Source organism: Stegostoma tigrinum, chromosome 36 (genome assembly GCF_030684315.1).
Source record: "Stegostoma tigrinum isolate sSteTig4 chromosome 36, sSteTig4.hap1, whole genome shotgun sequence".
Lineage (NCBI taxonomy): Eukaryota > Metazoa > Chordata > Chondrichthyes > Orectolobiformes > Stegostomatidae > Stegostoma > Stegostoma tigrinum.
This window is the reverse complement of record NC_081389.1, coordinates 2,972,808-2,992,573: the sequence shown is the minus strand read 5'-3', so window position 1 is coordinate 2,992,573 and position 19,766 is coordinate 2,972,808. Positions and strand designations below refer to the sequence as shown.

The 19,766-nt window shown below is 44.3% G+C and overlaps 1 protein-coding gene across 1 annotated transcript in view; it reads right to left on the bottom strand.

The window, feature by feature from the left end:
- LOC125446730 (fibrillin-1-like) overlaps positions 1 to 19,766 on the bottom strand; it is a 570,259-nt gene that overhangs the window by 227,918 nt on the left and 322,575 nt on the right. Inside the window, exons 19-21 of the mRNA XM_048520489.2 lie at positions 17,788 to 17,913; positions 3,074 to 3,193; positions 1,064 to 1,201 (exon numbers count right to left, since the gene is read on the bottom strand). Coding sequence (XP_048376446.1) covers positions 1,064 to 1,201; positions 3,074 to 3,193; positions 17,788 to 17,913 — 384 coding nt within the window. The remainder of the gene's footprint in view (positions 1 to 1,063; positions 1,202 to 3,073; positions 3,194 to 17,787; positions 17,914 to 19,766) is intronic.

Genomic DNA, 19,766 nt, shown 5'->3' with positions numbered 1-19,766 from the left:
CATCGCCTCACTTTTCTGGTTAAACTCCATCTGTCAATTTTTCACTCAAGTCTCCACTACATCTATATCCTGCTGTATTCTCTGGCAATCCTGCTCATTATCTGCAGATCCCCAAATCTTTGTGTTGTCTGCAAACTTAGTAATCAAACCACTGATATTCTCATCCAAATCATTTATATGTATTACAAACAACTGGGCTCCCAGCACTGATCACTGTGAAACACTATTAGTTACAGCTCTCCAGTAAGAAAAAGCAGACTTCCACCACTTCTCTGTCTCTTGCATGATTCACAAAAGATGTGCCATTACAATAGAACAGCTATGTGCCTCTGAAACTCAGAATTCTGCAGTCATTCTGCATTTAAGAAATACTCTTCCTTTTCAGTTCTCCTGCCAAAATGAACAATTTCATATTTTTCTCACATCATACTCCATCAGCCAAATTTTGTCCACTTACTCAACCTGTCTAAATTTGATTGTAACCACATGTTTTCTGCACTACATATCTTCCTACCTTGGTGTTGTCCTTCAAAATTGTGACCGTGCATTTGCTTCTCTCATTTAAGTTACTGATTGAAGTTTTAAAACATTGAGACCCCAGCATAGGACTTCCAATCACATCATCCTGCCTGTCAAACAAGGACTCAATTATGCATGCTCTACGTTTTCAGCCAATCTTCTAACCATGCTGATATGTTATGCCATACACCACAAACTTTATTTTTGTGCGAGACCTTTGACATGGCAGCTTATCAAGTGCCTTCTACAAATCCAAGCGCAGATCAATTTTCATGTACCTTAATTAGTGCTTTATTGACCTTATCATTTTTCTTCCATTTCTATATTAAATGTAACTTCTCTGCTTGTTGTTTTCCCTGACTTGCTGCTTAGTATTAGGGTTAAAATTAATTATATATTCTTTAACATCATCTGTGACAGCATATATTTCCAAAAAGAAAGTTTAAGATTTTAGTGGTAGCATTATTAACAAGAAAATGAGATAAGTAAACTCAGTGCAAAGTAAACTGTTTTAATATGTGGTGTCTGTTAGGAGTATGATTACCTATTTTACAAGGAATACATGGACTCCCCCATGCAGCACCCAATGTTGAGCAGCATTCTGATTTCAGTGTAGCACCATTGATGTTTATTTCGCATTGTCCACCAATATGTTGCAACCAGCATGTGCCCTTAACTGTTTCTGTAGGAAAAAAAAATATATTTCCAGATGAAAATACCAGTTGGCAGAATTTCTGTCTGGTAGCTAGAATAATCTTAAGTTTCCTGAATGTTTAATAAAGTACATTAATAGAAAAAACAGTATGCATATCAACTGTCTTACAACTATACTCATGAAGTGACACTTTATTGAATTACCGTAAAACACAGTTTCATATATTCCAAGTTCAAAGCTTGTTTAGAATATGCAAAAGAATCAGTGTAAAGACTGTGTGCCCTTTGAATGAACTACTGTATAATGTAGCATGAACTTTATGGCATAAGGGGGATTTCTACTGTTTTACACATTCCTAAATGACAAGTGAAAAGAGACACATCAAAAAAAGTTCTTCATGCAGTGTGGGGGCTACAGCTGAGTGAGAATAAGCCTGATGAGTATTGACAATACTGTTAAAAACTTGGTTTGAAGTGAAAATTTGGTGCAAAGGTGCTTTGAGTAAAGTTTACTGCAAGAAACTAACTCTCCAGAACAAAGGTGAACAGAAGAGGATAAAAGGCATAGATCCAGAGAGGCCAACCTGCAATGACAGCAGTTGGAAAGTGACATCAGCAAGACCCAACTGTGGGGAAACAAGCTGATTGATGAATAGATTGGTGGATATTTTTAGTCTTTAAAATAAAAATAATGTCTTTAGATCGTGTTTTAGTTTCCAGCGTTTTTCTTCTTGCTTAAAATTAATATCTGAATTATGAGATTGCTACTTAGCTAGTTCATGCCAACTTTGAAATGTATCACCATTCCTTGAGAATCCTGAAACACCTAACAGTATTGTGGGAACATCTGTATAGATTACAATGGTTTAAGAGGCTGTTGCAACCTCATCAAGCATATTTCCCAACTTTCTATTACACACTCAGCATGGGAATTTCAGCAGCCAGACTTTCAATTTAGACTTTATGGTTTTTATTAACTTTTTTTTCTATTTTCATTCCAAAGAAGTTGTTAGAAACTAAAAAACACATTATTTCAAATGCATCTGCACATAGACAAAACTGACATTTCTTGTGCAATTTATTTGCACTTTATTTGCCAGTTATAATTCTCATCCACAGTAGATTAATGGCATTTATTCAGTTTTGAAAGAATACATGTGAACTTTTACTCTTGGCAACATCAGTTCACTGGTGCAGTGCTACCAAATAAATTAATAAGTGCAACTAAACAACACTCAAGGGAATGAGAAACATAAAAGATAGATTGGGAGTCGGCCAATTGGGCCCTCAAGGCTGCTTTGCCATTCATTATGACCATTGCTGATCACTGAACTCACTACCATGATCCCACCCTCCCAACGTATCTCTATCTCCTCATCAAAAACACAACCACTTTCTGTAAATTACACAGGCTTACTACTCTCTGGGTGAAGAAATTTCTCATCCTATTCTTAAAAGGTTTATCTGTTACCCTACACAAGACCTCTGGCTCTGGACTCCCCCAACATCAGGAACATCCTTCCTGTATCTAACCTGCCCAATCCCCACAGAATTTTGTAGATTTCTAGGAGATCCCTCGTTCGGCTGAAATCCGGTGAATATAATCCTAACCAGCTTAATTTTTCATGTGTCAGTCCCGTCATTCCAGGAATCAACTTGGTAAAGCTTTGCTGTACTCCCTCTATAGCAAGAGCATCCTTGCTCAGACAAGAACACCAAAACTGCATACGATCATCAATTTGTTTTCTATTATGTAGATCTATACTGGTTTTTCTTTTACAAAAATTAGTTTGTAAAAGCTTCTCAGCACTCAAAAAGGAATCGTTGTTTTCATGTTAAATGACATGCCCAAACGAAACAGCCTTTTTTGTATGTTTAAAATAAATTTAAATAGACAAACCTATGCACTGAGTTCTTGATGCGTCAAGAGTACTTCCTGGAAAACACTGACATGAATAGCTGCCGGGTACATTCTTACATTCTCCATTAATGCAAGGATTGGTCTCACATTCATTTACATCTGGAAGGAAAACAGATACATGTTATCTGGCTGATGAGTTATAGTGAAGAATTCTCCAACTATTTTTTGTCAAACTTGGAATGAAATTGTACTTTCGAATGTAGTTCTTTGCTATTTTAAAAGCAATACTACTTTGTTATGAATATGTAAATTTATAAACTACAGGTGTGCTTAATACTTTGGAGTCAGCCCTCAAGCAAGGACAAGTTTGTACATACTAGATTTGCATTCACTTGAATACACAACATTAGGTGCTGATCTAACTAATGTGTTTAAGGTGATTAAAAAATTTGTTTGCGTATCTAGAGAAATAATATTTTCTCTCCAGAATAAGATGTAAAATTTGAACCTGGCCATTCAGGGTGAATACTTGTGCAAAAGTGTAATTGAAATATGGAACTCTCCCTCAAAAAGATGTTGTGAGATCAGTTGTAAATTGCAAGACAAAGATTAGCAATTTGTTAGGCTAGAGTATTGAATATTATGAAATAAAAGCAGATTGATTGGCTTATTTGGGAATCTGGATGCTTGCAAATATTAGAATTTTCCCATTTGCAAATGAACATAGGAATTGTATCATGTAAACTGGTGATCATCCCCAAAAAAAACTCACATAACATTTTCCAGCATTATATATGTCAGCTTACAGGAACACAAGCAGTGTTGTACCTATTGAACTACCCTCCACTGACTGTATTTTCTGCATTGTCTCATTCCAGGGCTGGGAAGTTTGACAGAATGAAATGATACAGCGAGGTGCGTGCAGATGGAAGCTATTTGGCCCATTATGCTTTTACTAACACTTTTTTAGAAAGAATTTGCCAAACTTACTTCACATTCTGTTCCTATAAGCCAGGTGTCTCTCTTCCCCCTACCAATATTTCTTCAACTTCCTTTTGAAAGTTCTGGAAATTGCATAGGAGACTCCAGGCCGAGAACTTCTGTGATATCTATTGATTAAGGCAGACTAATTTCTTCAACAAAAATGCTGTCAGTGGAAGATAGTTCAATAGGTACAACACTTTAGGTTACTTAGAAATAACAGTCCTTGGTGTTGGGATGGCAGTACATCAGCACAGATACAGGCCTGGCTAACTAATAGCTGATGGAGAGTTGGGATAAGTGCTGGGGAGGGGTGGGTTTTTCGAAGAGCATCGTGCAATTAGTGGAGTGCCAAATTGATCAACGTTGGGGCCACAGTTAGTCAAATATACATTAATAGCTTGGGCAAAAGAAATGAATACACTATTTTCAAGTTTTTGGATGAAACAATAAGTGGGAAGTAGTGAAGACGACACAAACAGACCACTGAGGGATATAAACTGATTAAGATCACCTATTGGTAATTTTAAGCCCTTATCCCACAACCACAGTTCATGCACAAACTGTCTTTTGCCAATTATTCTAACTGTGCCATCAGGTAATTGACCCTCTTGCCAGTGGAAACAGCCTCTCTCCATCACCTTTCCTGCAGCCCTCTCACAAATTTAGATCCCTGTGTTCAATCATCCTCTTAGGAAACCAACCACAGCTTATCAGTCTTAGTGTAACTAGACTCCCTCACTTTAAGCACCAGTCAAGTGATGATAGGGACACATCATCTCAGGTGTCCCCACATCATGTCCAAAGGGTAGGGTTAACTCATGTACACCCAGAGTTAGCTAATGGGACACAGTCTATTCTACTGGTATTAGCAATGGCAATTCATTGTGGACAGGTGGACATGAGACCTCCTAGACCCCGAGTGTATGCGACAAGCTGATGAGCAACAGGACTCCTGCTGAGCAAACTTTACTTTTGCTTTGAATAGGGAGACCAAAGATAATGTTGGCAACTTCGTTAACTCAATGGGAATTACGTGTGAGGACAATACAAGGAGGCTTCACGAGGAATTGGGCTGTTTGCATGAAGGAACAAGAATATGGCTGATGGAATATAATGTGGGAAAGTGCACAGTTTTCATAAATGGTAAGGGGATTGGGTAATTGTTGATGTCCAAAGAGACCTGAATATCCTTGTTCATGAGTCACTGAAAACTGACATGCTGGTACATCAAGCAATTCTGAAGGCAAATGGTACATTGACCTTCATCAGAAATGGATTTCAGTACAGGAGCAAGGAGTACAGCTCTATTATCAGACCTTTTGGACAGATCTACACGTGGACGGCTTGTTTATTGTCTAAAATTATAGACATAGAAGAGAGATTTTTTATCCCCATTGTTTAACAGAGCTTTTAAAATCGTGCAGCAGAATTTTTTATTAATGTGGATTTATGTTTACAGAGTTTTTGAACAGCTCTGGAGGGCTTTGGGAGTCATCATGCATAAATCACAAAATGCTAGTATCAAGGTTCACTTGGTAGTAGAGAAGGCAAATGGACAGCTCCCTTAATTTCAAAGGAAATGGAGTATGAAAATAGAGATGATTTGCCAGAACTATAAAATGCAGTAGTTAGACCATATTTGGAATACGTGAACAGCTTTGGTCCTTTATGTAAGGAAAGATATTCTGGTATTGAAGGCAGTTCAAGGAAACTCACCAGGTTGATTCTGGGAATGCCAGAATTTTCTTGTAGCAAGTGGTTGAATAGATTGGGCCTTTACTTATTGGAGGTTAGAAAGATGACAGGAGATTTTACTGAGTCATAAGTTTCCTGGTGAATTTGGAATTACAGATGGAGGAGAATCTAGAACCAGAGAGCACCATCTCAGAGAATGGGGTTGCTCATTTAAGACAGAGAGATAAGGGTAGTGGGTCTGTGGATTTGTTTATCACAGGGGGCTGGAGAGACTGGAACATTAAGTATATTGAAGGCTGAGAAAAAGAGACTTTTAATCAATATGGGAAAAGGCTCCAGGAGTGGAGAAGTATCAGATTAGTGAGGATCTTATTGAATAGCAAGCAGATTTGTTGGTCGGAATGGCCTACATCTTTTCCTCCTATGTGTTATGGTCTTACATGTCAACATAGGGCAGATAAGCCTCCAGTGAAATGCATTTGAAGCTTTGTTTATTTCAGAGAACAGCAACTAAACAACCCATAAATGTATACATTATTAAAAAGGGAGAAGCATACATATTGATCAGAGTTACCACCAGTGGCACTATTGATCTTCTGCTCACTAAAAGCTGGTAAAAAAAACTACAGACTGACACCAAGGAAGCAGAAATTCTGGCAAGTTTGATGCATTTAAATTGTACAGGAGATTCACTGGATTACAGGGATTGGATATTTGTTCTGTTTATCACTTGGAAATATTAGACCAACGCAAACCCATAAACTAAGACAAAAAGTACAACCCTGGCAGAGAAAGGATCAACGGAAATGAAAATTTTGACAAAATATGCAAATACTTTTAAGAGAATCTGTGGAATATTGTGACTACTTGCTTATCGATATGATATATTAGAATCCACCAAATTGGTCACTCTCAAACAATCCATAATTACAAAGTTCCCTCCAAATCCATCCATTCCTTAATATATTATAAAATTCTAGCTATTCTTGTAAAATATTAATTCTAAATTTAGATATTCACACAGATTCTTCCTTTGCACTAAAAAATCATTTTGCAAGGACTCTGTTTTTAAATAGAAGTAACTGTCTTTGATTTTTTGAGGAAGACACTTACATTGATGCTGGGGCATATTTATGGATGATGTCTAGAATCTAGAAGAAATTTAATAAAGTTGTACTCAAGAAATTACAGCATTAGGAAAATTGCAAGTGGAAAAGGACGGCTCGGTGGCTCAGTGGTTAGCACTGCAGCCTCGCAGCACCAGGGACCCGGGTTCGATTCCAGCCTCGGGCGACTGTCTGTGTGGAGTTTGCACATTCTCCCCGTGTCTGCATGGGTTTCCTCCAGGTGCTCTGGTTTCCTCCCACGGTCCAAAGATGTGCAGGCTAGGTGGATTGGCCATGCTAAATTGCCCGTAGTGTTCAGGATGTGTAGCTTAGGTGGGTTATAGGGGGAATGGGTCTGGGTGGGATGCTGTAAGGGGTGGTGTGGACTTGTTGGGCCAAAGGGCCTGTTTCCACACTGTAGGGAATATAATCTCAAAGCAACCTCGGGACACGAGTTGTTGATTTATTGGGAAGCAGGAAATACAGCATGGCTAAAAGAAATGATTTCTGGTTGTTAGGATATCACAAATGGTATATTACAGGCACCTGTATTGGGCTATCAGTGGTATAAATTAATGAAGTAGGAAATCAGCCAAATCCATTGTCGTCAGTTCTTTGAAACCAACAGCAAATTTCTGAGTCTGTATATGTTCTGCACAATTGTGCAAATCCAGAAGTTATTGTCAGTGGTTCCATTCTTCTCTGGAGGGTATACTAGACTTTCTGACAACCAGACAGTCACTCCTACAGAGTAGGCACGAATTGGGCACTGGGACCATGTGGAATACTCGCAAACAGACAGGGAGGGGACTGCCTAGGAAATTGCAGATACCGAATGGCAGTTCTCCTTTACATGGGACTCTCCATAAGTATCCATTTAAATAAAAGAGTTCTGCTGCAGTTCATAGTTAGGAAATATTAAACTATTAAAAGTCTGGCCTAACTCCTGAGTAACTATTAAGCTGACACACAGCCATATTTAGAACAGGATCCCCTTCAATTACTCATCGTCCAAACCCCAACTTGACACCACAATCATCTCCGGCAAGGACCCAGCATCGCTCTATCCCTACAGGATCTAACACACATCCCCACCTTCTTTTCCCTAGACCTGGCCCCACGTAATTTTTTTCTGTCACCATGGCTCCCTGCCAGTGGACCTGACACCAACTCTGCCACCAGTGCTTACAAAACCCCCACTCTTGCCTCTTTTGATGCTGGGCCACCCTGTAATGCAAGTCATACAATTCGGTAACATACTGTTGTGAAAGAGGTGTCTAATTTGACTTTCCACAACGACCCTGCACTAAGAGATAGCCCTCAGGGAACAGGATGGTGTATCGAAATGGTAGGCAATTGGAAACTCAGGGTCTTTTGTGTGGACAGAATGTAGATGTTCTGTGAAGTGGTCACCCAGTCTTTGATTTGTTTCCCCAATATACCGAAGACCACATTGTGAGCAGTGATTGCAGCAGACTAGATTGTGTGAAGTCCATGTAAAGTGTTACTCCACTTAGAAGGCGTGTTTGGGCCCTTGGACACCTAGGAGGGAGAAAGTAAACGGACAGGTGTGACACCTTTTTTAGTTGCAGAAGAAGGTGCTTTGGGGCGCTTGTTTTTGGGAGCAAAGGAAGAACGGACTGAAGTGTTCCAGAGAGAATGGTACCAGCGGAAGGCTGACAAGGGAGGGGAGAGGAATGTGCATCTAGTGTGGCATTTCACTGGAGATAGCTGAAATGGCAGTTAATGATCCTCAGGTTGTGGAGGCTGGTGGGATGGTAGGTAAGGACAAGGGGTCCTTATCCCTGTTGTGGGAGGGAAGAGGGAGGTGAGGGCCACAATGCAGGAGCTGGGTTGGACCTGGCTGAAGAATATGGACATTTTGGAGGTTCCCATGAAGTTGGCTTCATTGTAACTGATGCAACAGAGACAGAAATACTGGGAGAATGGAATAGAGTCTTTACAGGTAGGAGATAGTGAAGATGTATAGTCAACATAACTGTGGGAGTTGATGGGTTTGTAGTGGGACAGAACATATAGCAAGTAAAAGAACAGATTGGATTACTCCGTAGAGAAACACTGTAGATGAAATGGATCCAAATGGCCTCCTCCAGGGCTGTAAATGACTATTCCATCATTATGTCAGAAATGTGATGCAATATTCTCCACTTGCTTCCATGACTGTTTTTAGGGCAAAGCAATCTAGGACAAAGTCTCTGCTTGACTGGCATACCATACACAAATTTACAAGGTGGAATGAAGCAGTTCATGTTGCTTCTATAATGGCACCTTCCAAACTAGCCTTAAATAGCAGTAGATTCAGAAAGGGATTTAATAACTTAGTGACTATCCAAGAATATTTTTTTAAATAACAAATAAAACTTGATTAATTATATTAGAAATGGCAGTACAGGTGATTTGTTGTTCTTGCGTTGTATGGGAGTTGATGGATCCCACTGTGAGCCACAGTGACCATATCTGCAGTATGAGTCTTCAGTTCAAGGAACTTTACCTTAGAGTTGATGAGCTAGAATCAGAGCTTCAGACACTGCAGCATATCTGTAGGAGGAAAGCTACCTTGATACTGTCTTCTAGACAGTCACATCCTGTCGGTCAAGTATTTCAAATTTTGCCACTAGTCAGGGTAGGAGAGTGTGACAAGTGAGGCAGGTAGAGGGATCCTAAACATAGCACTGGATGAGTTCCAGCTCTTGACCTTGTCCAACAGATATGGGGTACTTTCTCCATGTATGGATGAGGAAAGAGTCTGCAGACAGGATGGTCAAAGTGGCCACTGCATCATGGTCCAGGAAGCCATTCAAATGCAGGCGGCACAAAGGAAAACAATAGCGGTGGGGGATTCTATAATTAGGGAGCCAGGCAGCATCCTTTGTGCGTATTTTCAAGAGTTCTGGATGGGGTGTTGTCTGTCTGGTGCCAAAGTGAAGGACATCTTGAGTCAACTTGAAAGGATACTGGATAGGGAGGGGGATGATCCTGTTGTTGTGGTCCACGTTGGCAACAACAACATAGAAAAGATGTCCTGTATCAGAATATCAGGGATTAGGAACTAATTTTTAAAAAGGGTCTCAAAGTTGTCATCTCTGGATTACTGCGTGAGCCATGAGGAAACTGGCAAAGCTGGAGAAGTAAGCAAGCAGCTGAAGATGTAGTATGAGAAACAGGAGTTTCATTTCATGGGATACTAGCATCAATACTGGGACAGGAAGGAACTGTACAGTTGGGGCAGCCTCCACCTGAACTGATCTTAATGGAAAGGGTGATCACAAGGACTTTAAACTCGTTAAAGGGAGGGAGGGTTCAGGCAAAGTCTTAAAGTTTTCAGAACAAGTAACAGGACAGACAGTATGGACAGGGTCAGGAATCTAACTTCAGGCACAGCAGGTAAAGGAACAACTATGAGAAGAGCAGAAGTTAATGCAGAACAAAGTGTGCTGTACTTAAATGCACTTGGTACACATGCCATGGTGAATGAGCTGGTAGTGCAGATTGAAATTGGCGGGTACAATGTTATGGGCATCACAGAGTTACGGGTGCAAGGAGATCTTGGAACTAAATATCCAAGAGCTATCAAAAGGACAGGCAGATAGGCAGAGAGGGCAAAGTTCTTAAGAAATTAAAGTTATTAAGAAATTAAATTAAATCGATAGCAAAAAGTAATGTAGGGTCAGAAGGCATAGAATCTGTGTGGGTAGAGCTAAAGAAATGCAAAGAAAGAAAAGCCCCTGATGGGTGTTATTACAGGCCTCTAGCAATAGTCAGGATGTGGGGTAGAAAATAAATCAAGAGATAGAAAAGGCCCGAAAAAGAGGCACTAGTAAAATAATTATGAGAGACTTCAATATGCAGGTGGACTAGGAAAATCAGATTGATAGCAGATCTCAAGCAAAGGAATTCATAAAATGTCTATGAAATTTTCTTTGGAATTTGTGGTACAGCCCACTGGTAATGTGCAATGACATGATTAGGGACCTTAAGTTGAAGGAACACCTAGGAAGTAGTGACCACAATATGGTGGAATTCACCCTGCAATTTGAAGGGAAGAAGACTGAATCAGATGTGATGACACTATAACTGAGTAAAGGTAACTACAAACACACAAGGGAGAAGCTGACCAGAGATGATTGGAAGGGGAGCCGGGCAAGAAAGACAGGGGAGCAGCAATAGCAGATGTTTCTGGGAGTAATTTGGGAGGCAGAGCAGAAATTCATCTCAAAGAAGATGAATCGTAGTAAGGGGAGGATGAAGCAACCTTTAAAAACTAGAAGAGGACAATTAAAGAAAGCAATTATAGGAGAAGATGAAATATGAGGGTAAGTTAGCTAACTATATAAGACTGCAAGAGTTTTTTTCAGAAAAAAATAAGACAGAGGCAATACTGGACATCGGACTGTTAGAAAATGAATTTGGAGAAGTAGTAATAGAGAACAAAGAAATGACACGGAAACTGAAAAGGTACTTTGCATCAGTCATCATGGTGGAAGATGTCAGGGGCCAGGGCTAAATACAGTCCCCATCATCAAAGAGGTGCTGGTGAAACTGGAAGGTCTGAAGTAGTATAAATCATCCAGACCAATGAACTGCACCCCAGTGTCCTGAAGAAGGCAGCTGAGGAGATTGTGGAGGCGCAGGTGGTGATCTTTCAGCAATCACTGGAGTCAAGAAGGGTCCCAATGAACTGCAAATGGCTAACATAATGGCATGCCTGTTTAAAACGGGAAGGAGGCAGAAGGTGGGAAATTAGAGACCAGTTAGCCTGACCTTAGTTGTTGGTAAGATTTTAGAATTTATTGTTAAGGATGAGATTGGATGAGGAGGTCACCAAATAAGAGCCCATGATGTTTGGGAGAAGGCACTGACATGGTTAGAAGATTTGCTGACTGCTAGAAGATAGAGTGGGCTTGTTTTTTTCAGGATGGCAGCTGGTATGCAGGGGTCCGTGCTGAGACTACAACTATTCACGTTATACATTAATGATCTGGATGAAGGATCCAAGAGCCTTGTTGCGAAGTTTGCAGGTAAAACAAAGACAGGTGGAGGGAAAGGTAGTATTGAGGAAGCAGGGAGGATGCAGGAAGACGTGGACAGGTGAGTGGGCAAAGAAGTAGCAGAGGGAATACAATTTTGGAAAGTGTGAAGTTGTGCACTTTCGTAGGAGGAATGGAGGCATAGATTACTTTCTACACGGAGAAAAGCTTGGGAAATCTGAAGCACAAAGGGACTTGGGATCCACGTTTAGGATTGTCTCAAGGCTAATGTGCAGATTCAACTGGCAGTTAAGAGGGCAACTGCAATGTTAGTATTCATTCTGAGAAGACTGGAATACAACAGCAGGGATGTACTGATAAAGCTGTATAAGACTCTGGTCACACCACATTTGAAATACTGTGAGCAGTTTGGGCCTTGTATCTAAAGAAGGATATGTTGGCATTGGAGGGGTCCAGAGGAGGTTCATAATAATGATCAAGGGGATGAAGGGCTTATCACATGAGGTGTGGTTCAGGGCTCTGGTTTGCACTGAAGAGTTTAGAAGGGTGACAGGGGAATCTCATTGAAACTTGCAGAATACTGACAGGCTTGGATAGAGTGGATGTGGAGAAGATGCTTCCACTAGTAGGAGAGGCTAAGACATAAAGGCACACTATCAGAGTGAATACACAAAAATCTATTTCAAGAAGCAGCCACCTTCCCAAACAGGACGAGCTATGGACTGCCATTCCTCGGTGCCTTCCAGCACTTTTTATTTGATTTGATTTATTGTCATGTGTGCCTAAGGACAGTGAAATTTTGTTGCAAGCAGTACAGGCAGATTTAAAGTTTTGGCAAAGATCTGTAGCTCGGGTTGTGGATGAGATTGTTGACTTGCTCGCAGAGTCGGCTTGTTTTTCTCCAAAATCAAGCCAGCTTGGTGAATAAGTCAACAACCTCAGTACAAGCAGGTCATAGAGTGAACAAAAATTTTGGACAGAGTAAGGCATACACGTCATACTGTATGCTAGACAAGATCAAAATTAACAAGGTCAGCAAGAGTCCATTCATCAGTATAACAACAGAAAGGAAGAAGCTGTTCTTGAACCTGCAGATGCCAGTTCAAGCTTCTGTATCTTCTGCCTGACAGAAAAGGTTGTATGAGAGCATTACCAGGATAGGATGGGTCTTCAATAACGTTGGCAGCCTTTCCATGGCATGTAAATGGAGTCAATGGATGAGAGTCTGGCTTTCATGATGGTCTGGACTGTGCACACAAACTTTTACTTCTCCAGCCAGATAGTGGTGAATCTATGGAATTCACTGCCACAGAGGGCTGTGGAGGCCAGGCCACTGAGTATATTTAAGATGAAGATAGATAGGTTCTTGATTGTCAAGGGGATCAAGGGTTATGGGGAGAAATCAGGAGATTGGGATGGAGAAACTTATCAGCGATGATTGAATGGCAAAGCAGACTTTGTGGGTTGAATGAGAGATAATGGGAACTGCAGATGCTGGAGATTCCAAGATAATAAAATGTGAGGCTGGATGAACACAGCAGGCCAAGCAGCATCTCAGGAGCACAAAAGCTGACGTTTCGGGCCTAGACCCTTCATCAGAGAGGGGGATGGGGGGAGGGAACTGGAATAAATAGGGAGAGAGGGGGAGGCGGACCGAAGATGGAGAGTAAAGAAGATAGGTGGAGAGGGTGTAGGTGGGGAGGTAGGGAGGGGATAGGTCAGTCCAGGGAAGACGGACAGGTCAAGGAGGTGGGATGAGGTTAGTAGGTAGCTGGGGGTGCGGCTTGGGGTGGGAGGAAGGGATGGGTGAGAGGAAGAACCGGTTAGGGAGGCAGAGACAGGTTGGACTGGTTTTGGGATGCAGTGGGTGGGGGGGAAGAGCTGGGCTGGTTGTGTGGTGCAGTGGGGGGAGGGGATGAACTGGGCTGGTTTGGGGATGCAGTGGGGGAAGGGGAGATTTTGAAACTGGTGAAGTCCACATTGATACCATATGGCTGCAGGGTACCCAGGCGGAATATGAGTTGCTGTTCCTGCAACCTTCGGGTGGCATCATTGTGGCAGTGCAGGAGGCCCATGATGGACATGTCATCAAGAGAATGGGAGGGGGAGTGGAAATGGTTTGCGACTGGGAGGTGCAGTTGTTTGTTACGAACTGAGCGGAGGTGTTCTGCAAAGCGGTCCCCAAGCCTCCGCTTGGTTTCCCCAATGTAGAGGAAGCCGCACCGGGTACAGTGGATGCAGTATACCACATTGGCAGATGTGCAGGTGAACCTCTGCTTAATGTGGAATGTCATCTTGGGGCCTGGGATGGGGGTGAGGGAGGAGGTGTGGGGACAAGTGTAGCATTTCCTGCGGTTGCAGGGCAAGGTGCCGGGTATGGTGGGGTTGGAGGGCAGTGTGGAGCGAACAAGGGAGTCACGGAGAGAGTGGTCTCTCCGGAAAGCAGACAGGGGAGGGGATGGAAAAATGTCTTGGGTGGTGGGGTCGGATTGTAAATGGCGGAAGTGTCGGAGGATAATGCGTTGTATCCGGAGGTTGGTAGGGTGGTGTGTGAGAACGAGGGGGATCCTCTTGGGGCGGTTGTGGCGGGGGCGGGGTGTGAGGGATGTGTCGCGGGAGATGCGGTCAAGGGCGTTCTCAATCACCGTGGGGGGAAAGTTGCGGTCCTTAAAGAACTTGGACATCTGGGATGTTCGGGAGTGGAATGTCTTATCGTGGGAGCAGATGCGGCGGAGGCGGAGGAATTGGGAATAGGGGATGGAATTTTTGCAGGAGGGTGGGTGGGAGGAGGTGTATTCTAGGTAGCTGTGGGAGTCGGTGGGCTTGAAATGGACATCAGTTACAAGCTGGTTGCCTGAGATGGAGACTGAGAGGTCCAGGAAGGTGAGGGATGTGCTGGAGATGGCCCAGGTGAACTGAAGGTTGGGGTGGAAGGTGTTGGTGAAGTGGATGAACTGTTCGAGCTCCTCTGGGGAGCAAGAGGTGGCGCCGATACAGTCATCAATGTACCGGAGGAAGAGGTGGGGTTTGGGGCCTGTGTAGGTGCGGAAGATGGACTGTTCCACGTAACCTACAAAGAGGCAGGCATAGCTGGGGCCCATGCGGGTGCCCATGGCCACCCCCTTAGTCTGTAGGAAGTGGGAGGAGTCAAAAGAGAAGTTGTTGAGTGTGAGGACGAGTTCCGCTAGGCGGATGAGAGTGTCGGTGGAGGGGGCCTGGTCGGGCCTGCGGGACAGGAAGAAGCGGAGGGCCTTGAGGCCATCTCCATGCGGAATGCAGGTGTACAGGGACTGGACGTCCATGGTGAATATGAGGTGTTGGGGGCCAGGGAATTGGAAGTCCTGGAGGAGGTGGAGGGCGTGGGTGGTGTCACGGACATAGGTGGGGAGTTCCTGGACCAAAGGGGAGAAAATGGAGTCCAGATAGGTGGAGATGAGTTCGGTGGGGCAGGAGCAGGCTGAGACGATGGGTCGACCGGGGCAGGCAGGTTTGTGGATTTTGGGAAGGAGATAGAAACGGGCCGTGCGGGGTTGGGGAACAATGAGGTTGGAGGCTGTGGGTGGGAGGTCCCCTGAGGTGATGAGGTCATGAATGGTGTTGGAGATGATGGTTTGGTGCTCGGGTGTGGGGTCATGATCGAGGAGGCGGTAGGAGGTGGTGTCGGAAAGTTGGCGTCTGGCCTCGGCGATGTAGAGGTCAGTACGCCATACTACCACTGCGCCACCCTTGTCTGCGGGTTTGATGGTGAGGTTGGGGTTGGAGCGGAGGGCTGCCCGTTCTGCGGGGGAGAGGTTGGAGTGGGTGAGAGGGGTGGAGAGGTTGAGGCGGTTGATGTCTCGACGGCAGTTGGAGATGAAGAGGTCGAGGGAGGGTAGGAGGCCTGGGGGTGGTGTCCAAGAGGAGGACTTGTGTTGGAAGCGGGTGAAGGGGTCAGTGGAAGGAGGGTTGGGTTCCCGGTTGAAGAAGTAGGCATGCAGGCGAAGACGGCGGAAAAACTGCTCTATGTCCGACCGTGACTGGTATTCGTTGATGTGTGGTTGTAGGGGAACAAAGGTGAGCCCCTTACTAAGGACTGACCGTTCGTCCTCAGTCAGTGCGAGGTCTGGGGGGATGGTGAAGATTCGGCAGGGCTCAGTGTAGCTGTCTTCTCTGGGGTTGCAGGCTGTGGAGGTTGTGGGCGGAGCGATGATGTCGTCGGCCGTGGGCGGGGTTCCGTCGGCCGTGGGCGGGGTTCCGTCGGCCGTGGGCGGGGTTCCGTCGGCGTCGGCTGTGGGCGGGGTTCCGTCGGCGTCGGCTGTGGGCGGGGTTCCGTCGGCGGTGGGAGGATCGGGGTGGGCGGCAGCAGCTGAGGTGAGGGTGGTGTGTGGGCTGTAGTACCTGGACGTGGAGGTGGTGACTGCAGCAGCGGTTCCGGAAGTTCTGTGGCCGGCGGAGGCAGATGTGACGTCATCGGTGGGGTCTCCGGCCGTGTCCTCATGGTCAATGGCGGCAGGTGCATGGTGGGGGAGGGACAGGGACAGAGTCGGGATTTGGGAGGCGCAGGAATCCTCTTGTGGGTGGAAGGGCCCCGTGAGTTGGTTGTACTTACGATTTTTGGTGTCCAGTAAAGCTGAGTGGAACTGGGTGTTCAGTCTGTGGATCCTGCGGAGGATAAAAAACAGCAGGGGTCCTTTGCAGGTCTGGGAGAGGGAGGCTCTGAGCTGGGGCAGGCTGGATTGCAGTGCCTGGAGATGCCGGCGCATGGCTGCAAGTGTCTGTTTCAGGACTCGCAGGGAGAACCGCTTCTGAAGGGTCTGAATGTTCTGGGTGTAGAGGCCTGATTTCTCCTCCTATGTCTTATGGTCTCAGCTCTGCCCTCTGCAACTAGATCCTCAGCTTCCTGACCCGCAGACGACAATCAAAGAAGATAGACAACTACACTTCCTCCACAATAACATTCAACACTAGAGCACCCGTGTCCTCAGCCCCCTTCACCTGTACACCTACGACTTCTTTGCCAAATTCCAAACAAACACCATCTACAAGTTTGTTGATGACACTATCGTGGTAGGACAGATATCAAACAATGATGAATCAGAATACAGGAAGGAGGCAAAGGGCTTGGTGATGTGATGCAATAATAACAACTTCTCTCTCAGTGTGTAAAGGCAAAGAACTGATCACTGACTTCAGAAAGAAAAGAGGAGAACACACTCCTATCTACATCAACAGAGCACAGGTTGAGTGTGTTGAAATGAACAACTTGTCCTGGGCTTCCTATGTAGATGTGGCGAACAAGAAGGCACAACAGTACTTCCTCTGCTCAGGTGGCTCAGGAAATTTGGTATGTCCATAAGGACCCTTGTCAACTTTTACAGGTGCGCCATAGAAAGTATACTGTCCGGGAGGTCAACAGAAGAATGTCAAAGAAATCCACAGGATTTGATCCTTCTTCCTAAGAAGCTGGAGGAGGATAGGTATAAATCTGGGAGTATAAATCTGCAGCTGAGGATAAATTCATTCATTGTGAGCTTGAAGAAATAATCAGAGGGAAGTAGTGACCTGATTTGCTAGTAAGGGAACTATCTTTAGGAACTCACCCAAAAAGCAGTTATTTAAAAAGTGTAAATTTATTGAGGGATAAAAAAAAATCTGAGTAAGACAAAGGAAATTTAAATCATGGCAGGGAAAGGCAGCAGAGTGAAATACGTGATCTGTCATACGTGGGGAGTCATGGACCCTACTGGTGTCCAGATGACCATGTGTGCAAAGTGCTCCCAACTACACAAATTTGAGGTCCACGTTTCAGAACTCATGTGGTGGCTGGAGGCACTGTGGCACATCCGTAATGCTGAGAGGTACATGGGTAGCATGTTGAGAGAGGTGGTCATGTTGCAACTCGAGGCACTGTGAACCGTATATGAAAACAGGCAAGTTAAAAAGCCTCTAGCAGGATACGAGTGTAAACTGAAGTTTTTACCTTCACATGTTTCAGATTCAGGTTTAAATACATATCCCTTTGGGCAGGAACAAGTAAAACTCCCAGGTGTGTTTCTGCAGAGACCATTGTCACATAACAGGCTATTAATAAAACACTCATCGATATCTGAAAGTGAAGAAAACATCCATAGTAAGCATTAAAATGACAAATGAACATTCATTTTATTATTTAAAACTTAACAAGGGATTAATTTCACAATATGTGAAAGATAAACTTTTCTTCAAGCTGTGATATGGAGGTGCCTGTGTTAGACTGGGGAGGACAAGGTCAGAAATCACATGACACCAGGTTATAGTTGAAAACAGAAGCTTTTGAAGCTTCGCTCCTTTTACAGGTGTTTGTGACAGAGGCAGTATCCGACACAGAACATACATGTGAAAGACCAAAGAGTCACACAACTGATGGAGGATATATTAAGCATATCTAAGACGCTGTTAAATCTTTAATCAGAAAGAAGGTTTTAATTGATAAATATGCAGATGTAAATCCCGGAGTTCCTTTAAAGTCACTGTCTTGAGAGAACTAACGGTTTTAGCAGTGTTAATAAGAGGTGACATTTCAGGTCAGGCAACGAATGTTAGGTGTGAGGCCTTGTTTAGAATCTGGAGCAAAAACAAAGTTGCTGGAAAAGCTCAGCAGGTCTGGCAGCATCTGTGAAGGAGACAACTGAGTTAATATTTTGGGTCCATGCGCACGTGCACACACACACACAGAATCTGGTTGTGTTTTGGTTTGGAGTCAGGCTAGTTTTATTTCTAAAGTAGGAATTTATAAAACAACCCTGACTAATTGACAGTGTACAAAATGTGCACTTTTTGAACAAATTAGAATGTATCTGCAAATACAAATTCACCCATAGTGTATGTGTGTTTGCATTTGAGAGAGAGTGTGAATGAGCATGTGTGACAGACAGAGGGGAAGAGATTAAGAGTATACGTGCGCGTGTGTGCATGTGTGTGAGAGAGAGAGAGTCAGTGCGGAGCAGGGCGGCACAGCAGTTAGCACTGCTGCCTCAGCACCAGGGGCACAGGTTGAATTCCGGCCGTGGGTGTTTGTCTATGCGGAGTGTACACATTCTCCCTGTGTCTGCGTCCTCCCACAGTCCAAAGATGCGCTTTCTCTCGCTCTCTCTCTCTCTCTCTCTCTCCCACACACACACACACACACACACACACATACACACACCTCTCTCTATCTCTCTCTCTGCCCCCCACACACACTCTCTCCTCTCTCTCTCCCTCACACACTCTCTCTCGCTCTTGCCCCCACACACACACACACTCTCTCTCTCTGTCCCACACACACACACACCCTCTCTCCCACACACACTCACTCTCTCTCTCTCTCCCACACACACTCTCTCTCTCTCCCACACACACTCACACTCTCTCTCCCACACACACACACTCTCCTCTCTCTCTCCCACACACACACTCTCTCCTCTCTCTCTCCCACACACACACTCTCTTGCTCTCGCCCCCCCACACACACACACTCTCTCTCTCTCTCTCTCTGTCCCACACACACACACACTCTCTCGCACACACACACACACACACACTCACTCTCTCTCTCTCCGACACACATACTCACACTCTCTCTCTCTCCGACACACACAGACTCACACACCCGCTCTCTCCCACACACATTCACACTCCCTCTCTCTCCCACACACATTCACACTCTCTCTCTCTCCCACACACATTCACACTCCCTCTCTCTTTCCCACACACATTCACACTCCCTCTCTCTTTCCCACACACATTCACACTCCCTCTCTCTTTCCCACACACATTCACACTCTCTCTCTTTCCCACACACATTCACACTCTCTCTCTCTCCCACACACATTCACACTCTCTCTCTCTCCCACACACATTCACACTCTCTCTCTCTCCCACACACACATTCACACTCTCTCTCTCTCCCACACACACATTCACACTCTCTCTCTCTCC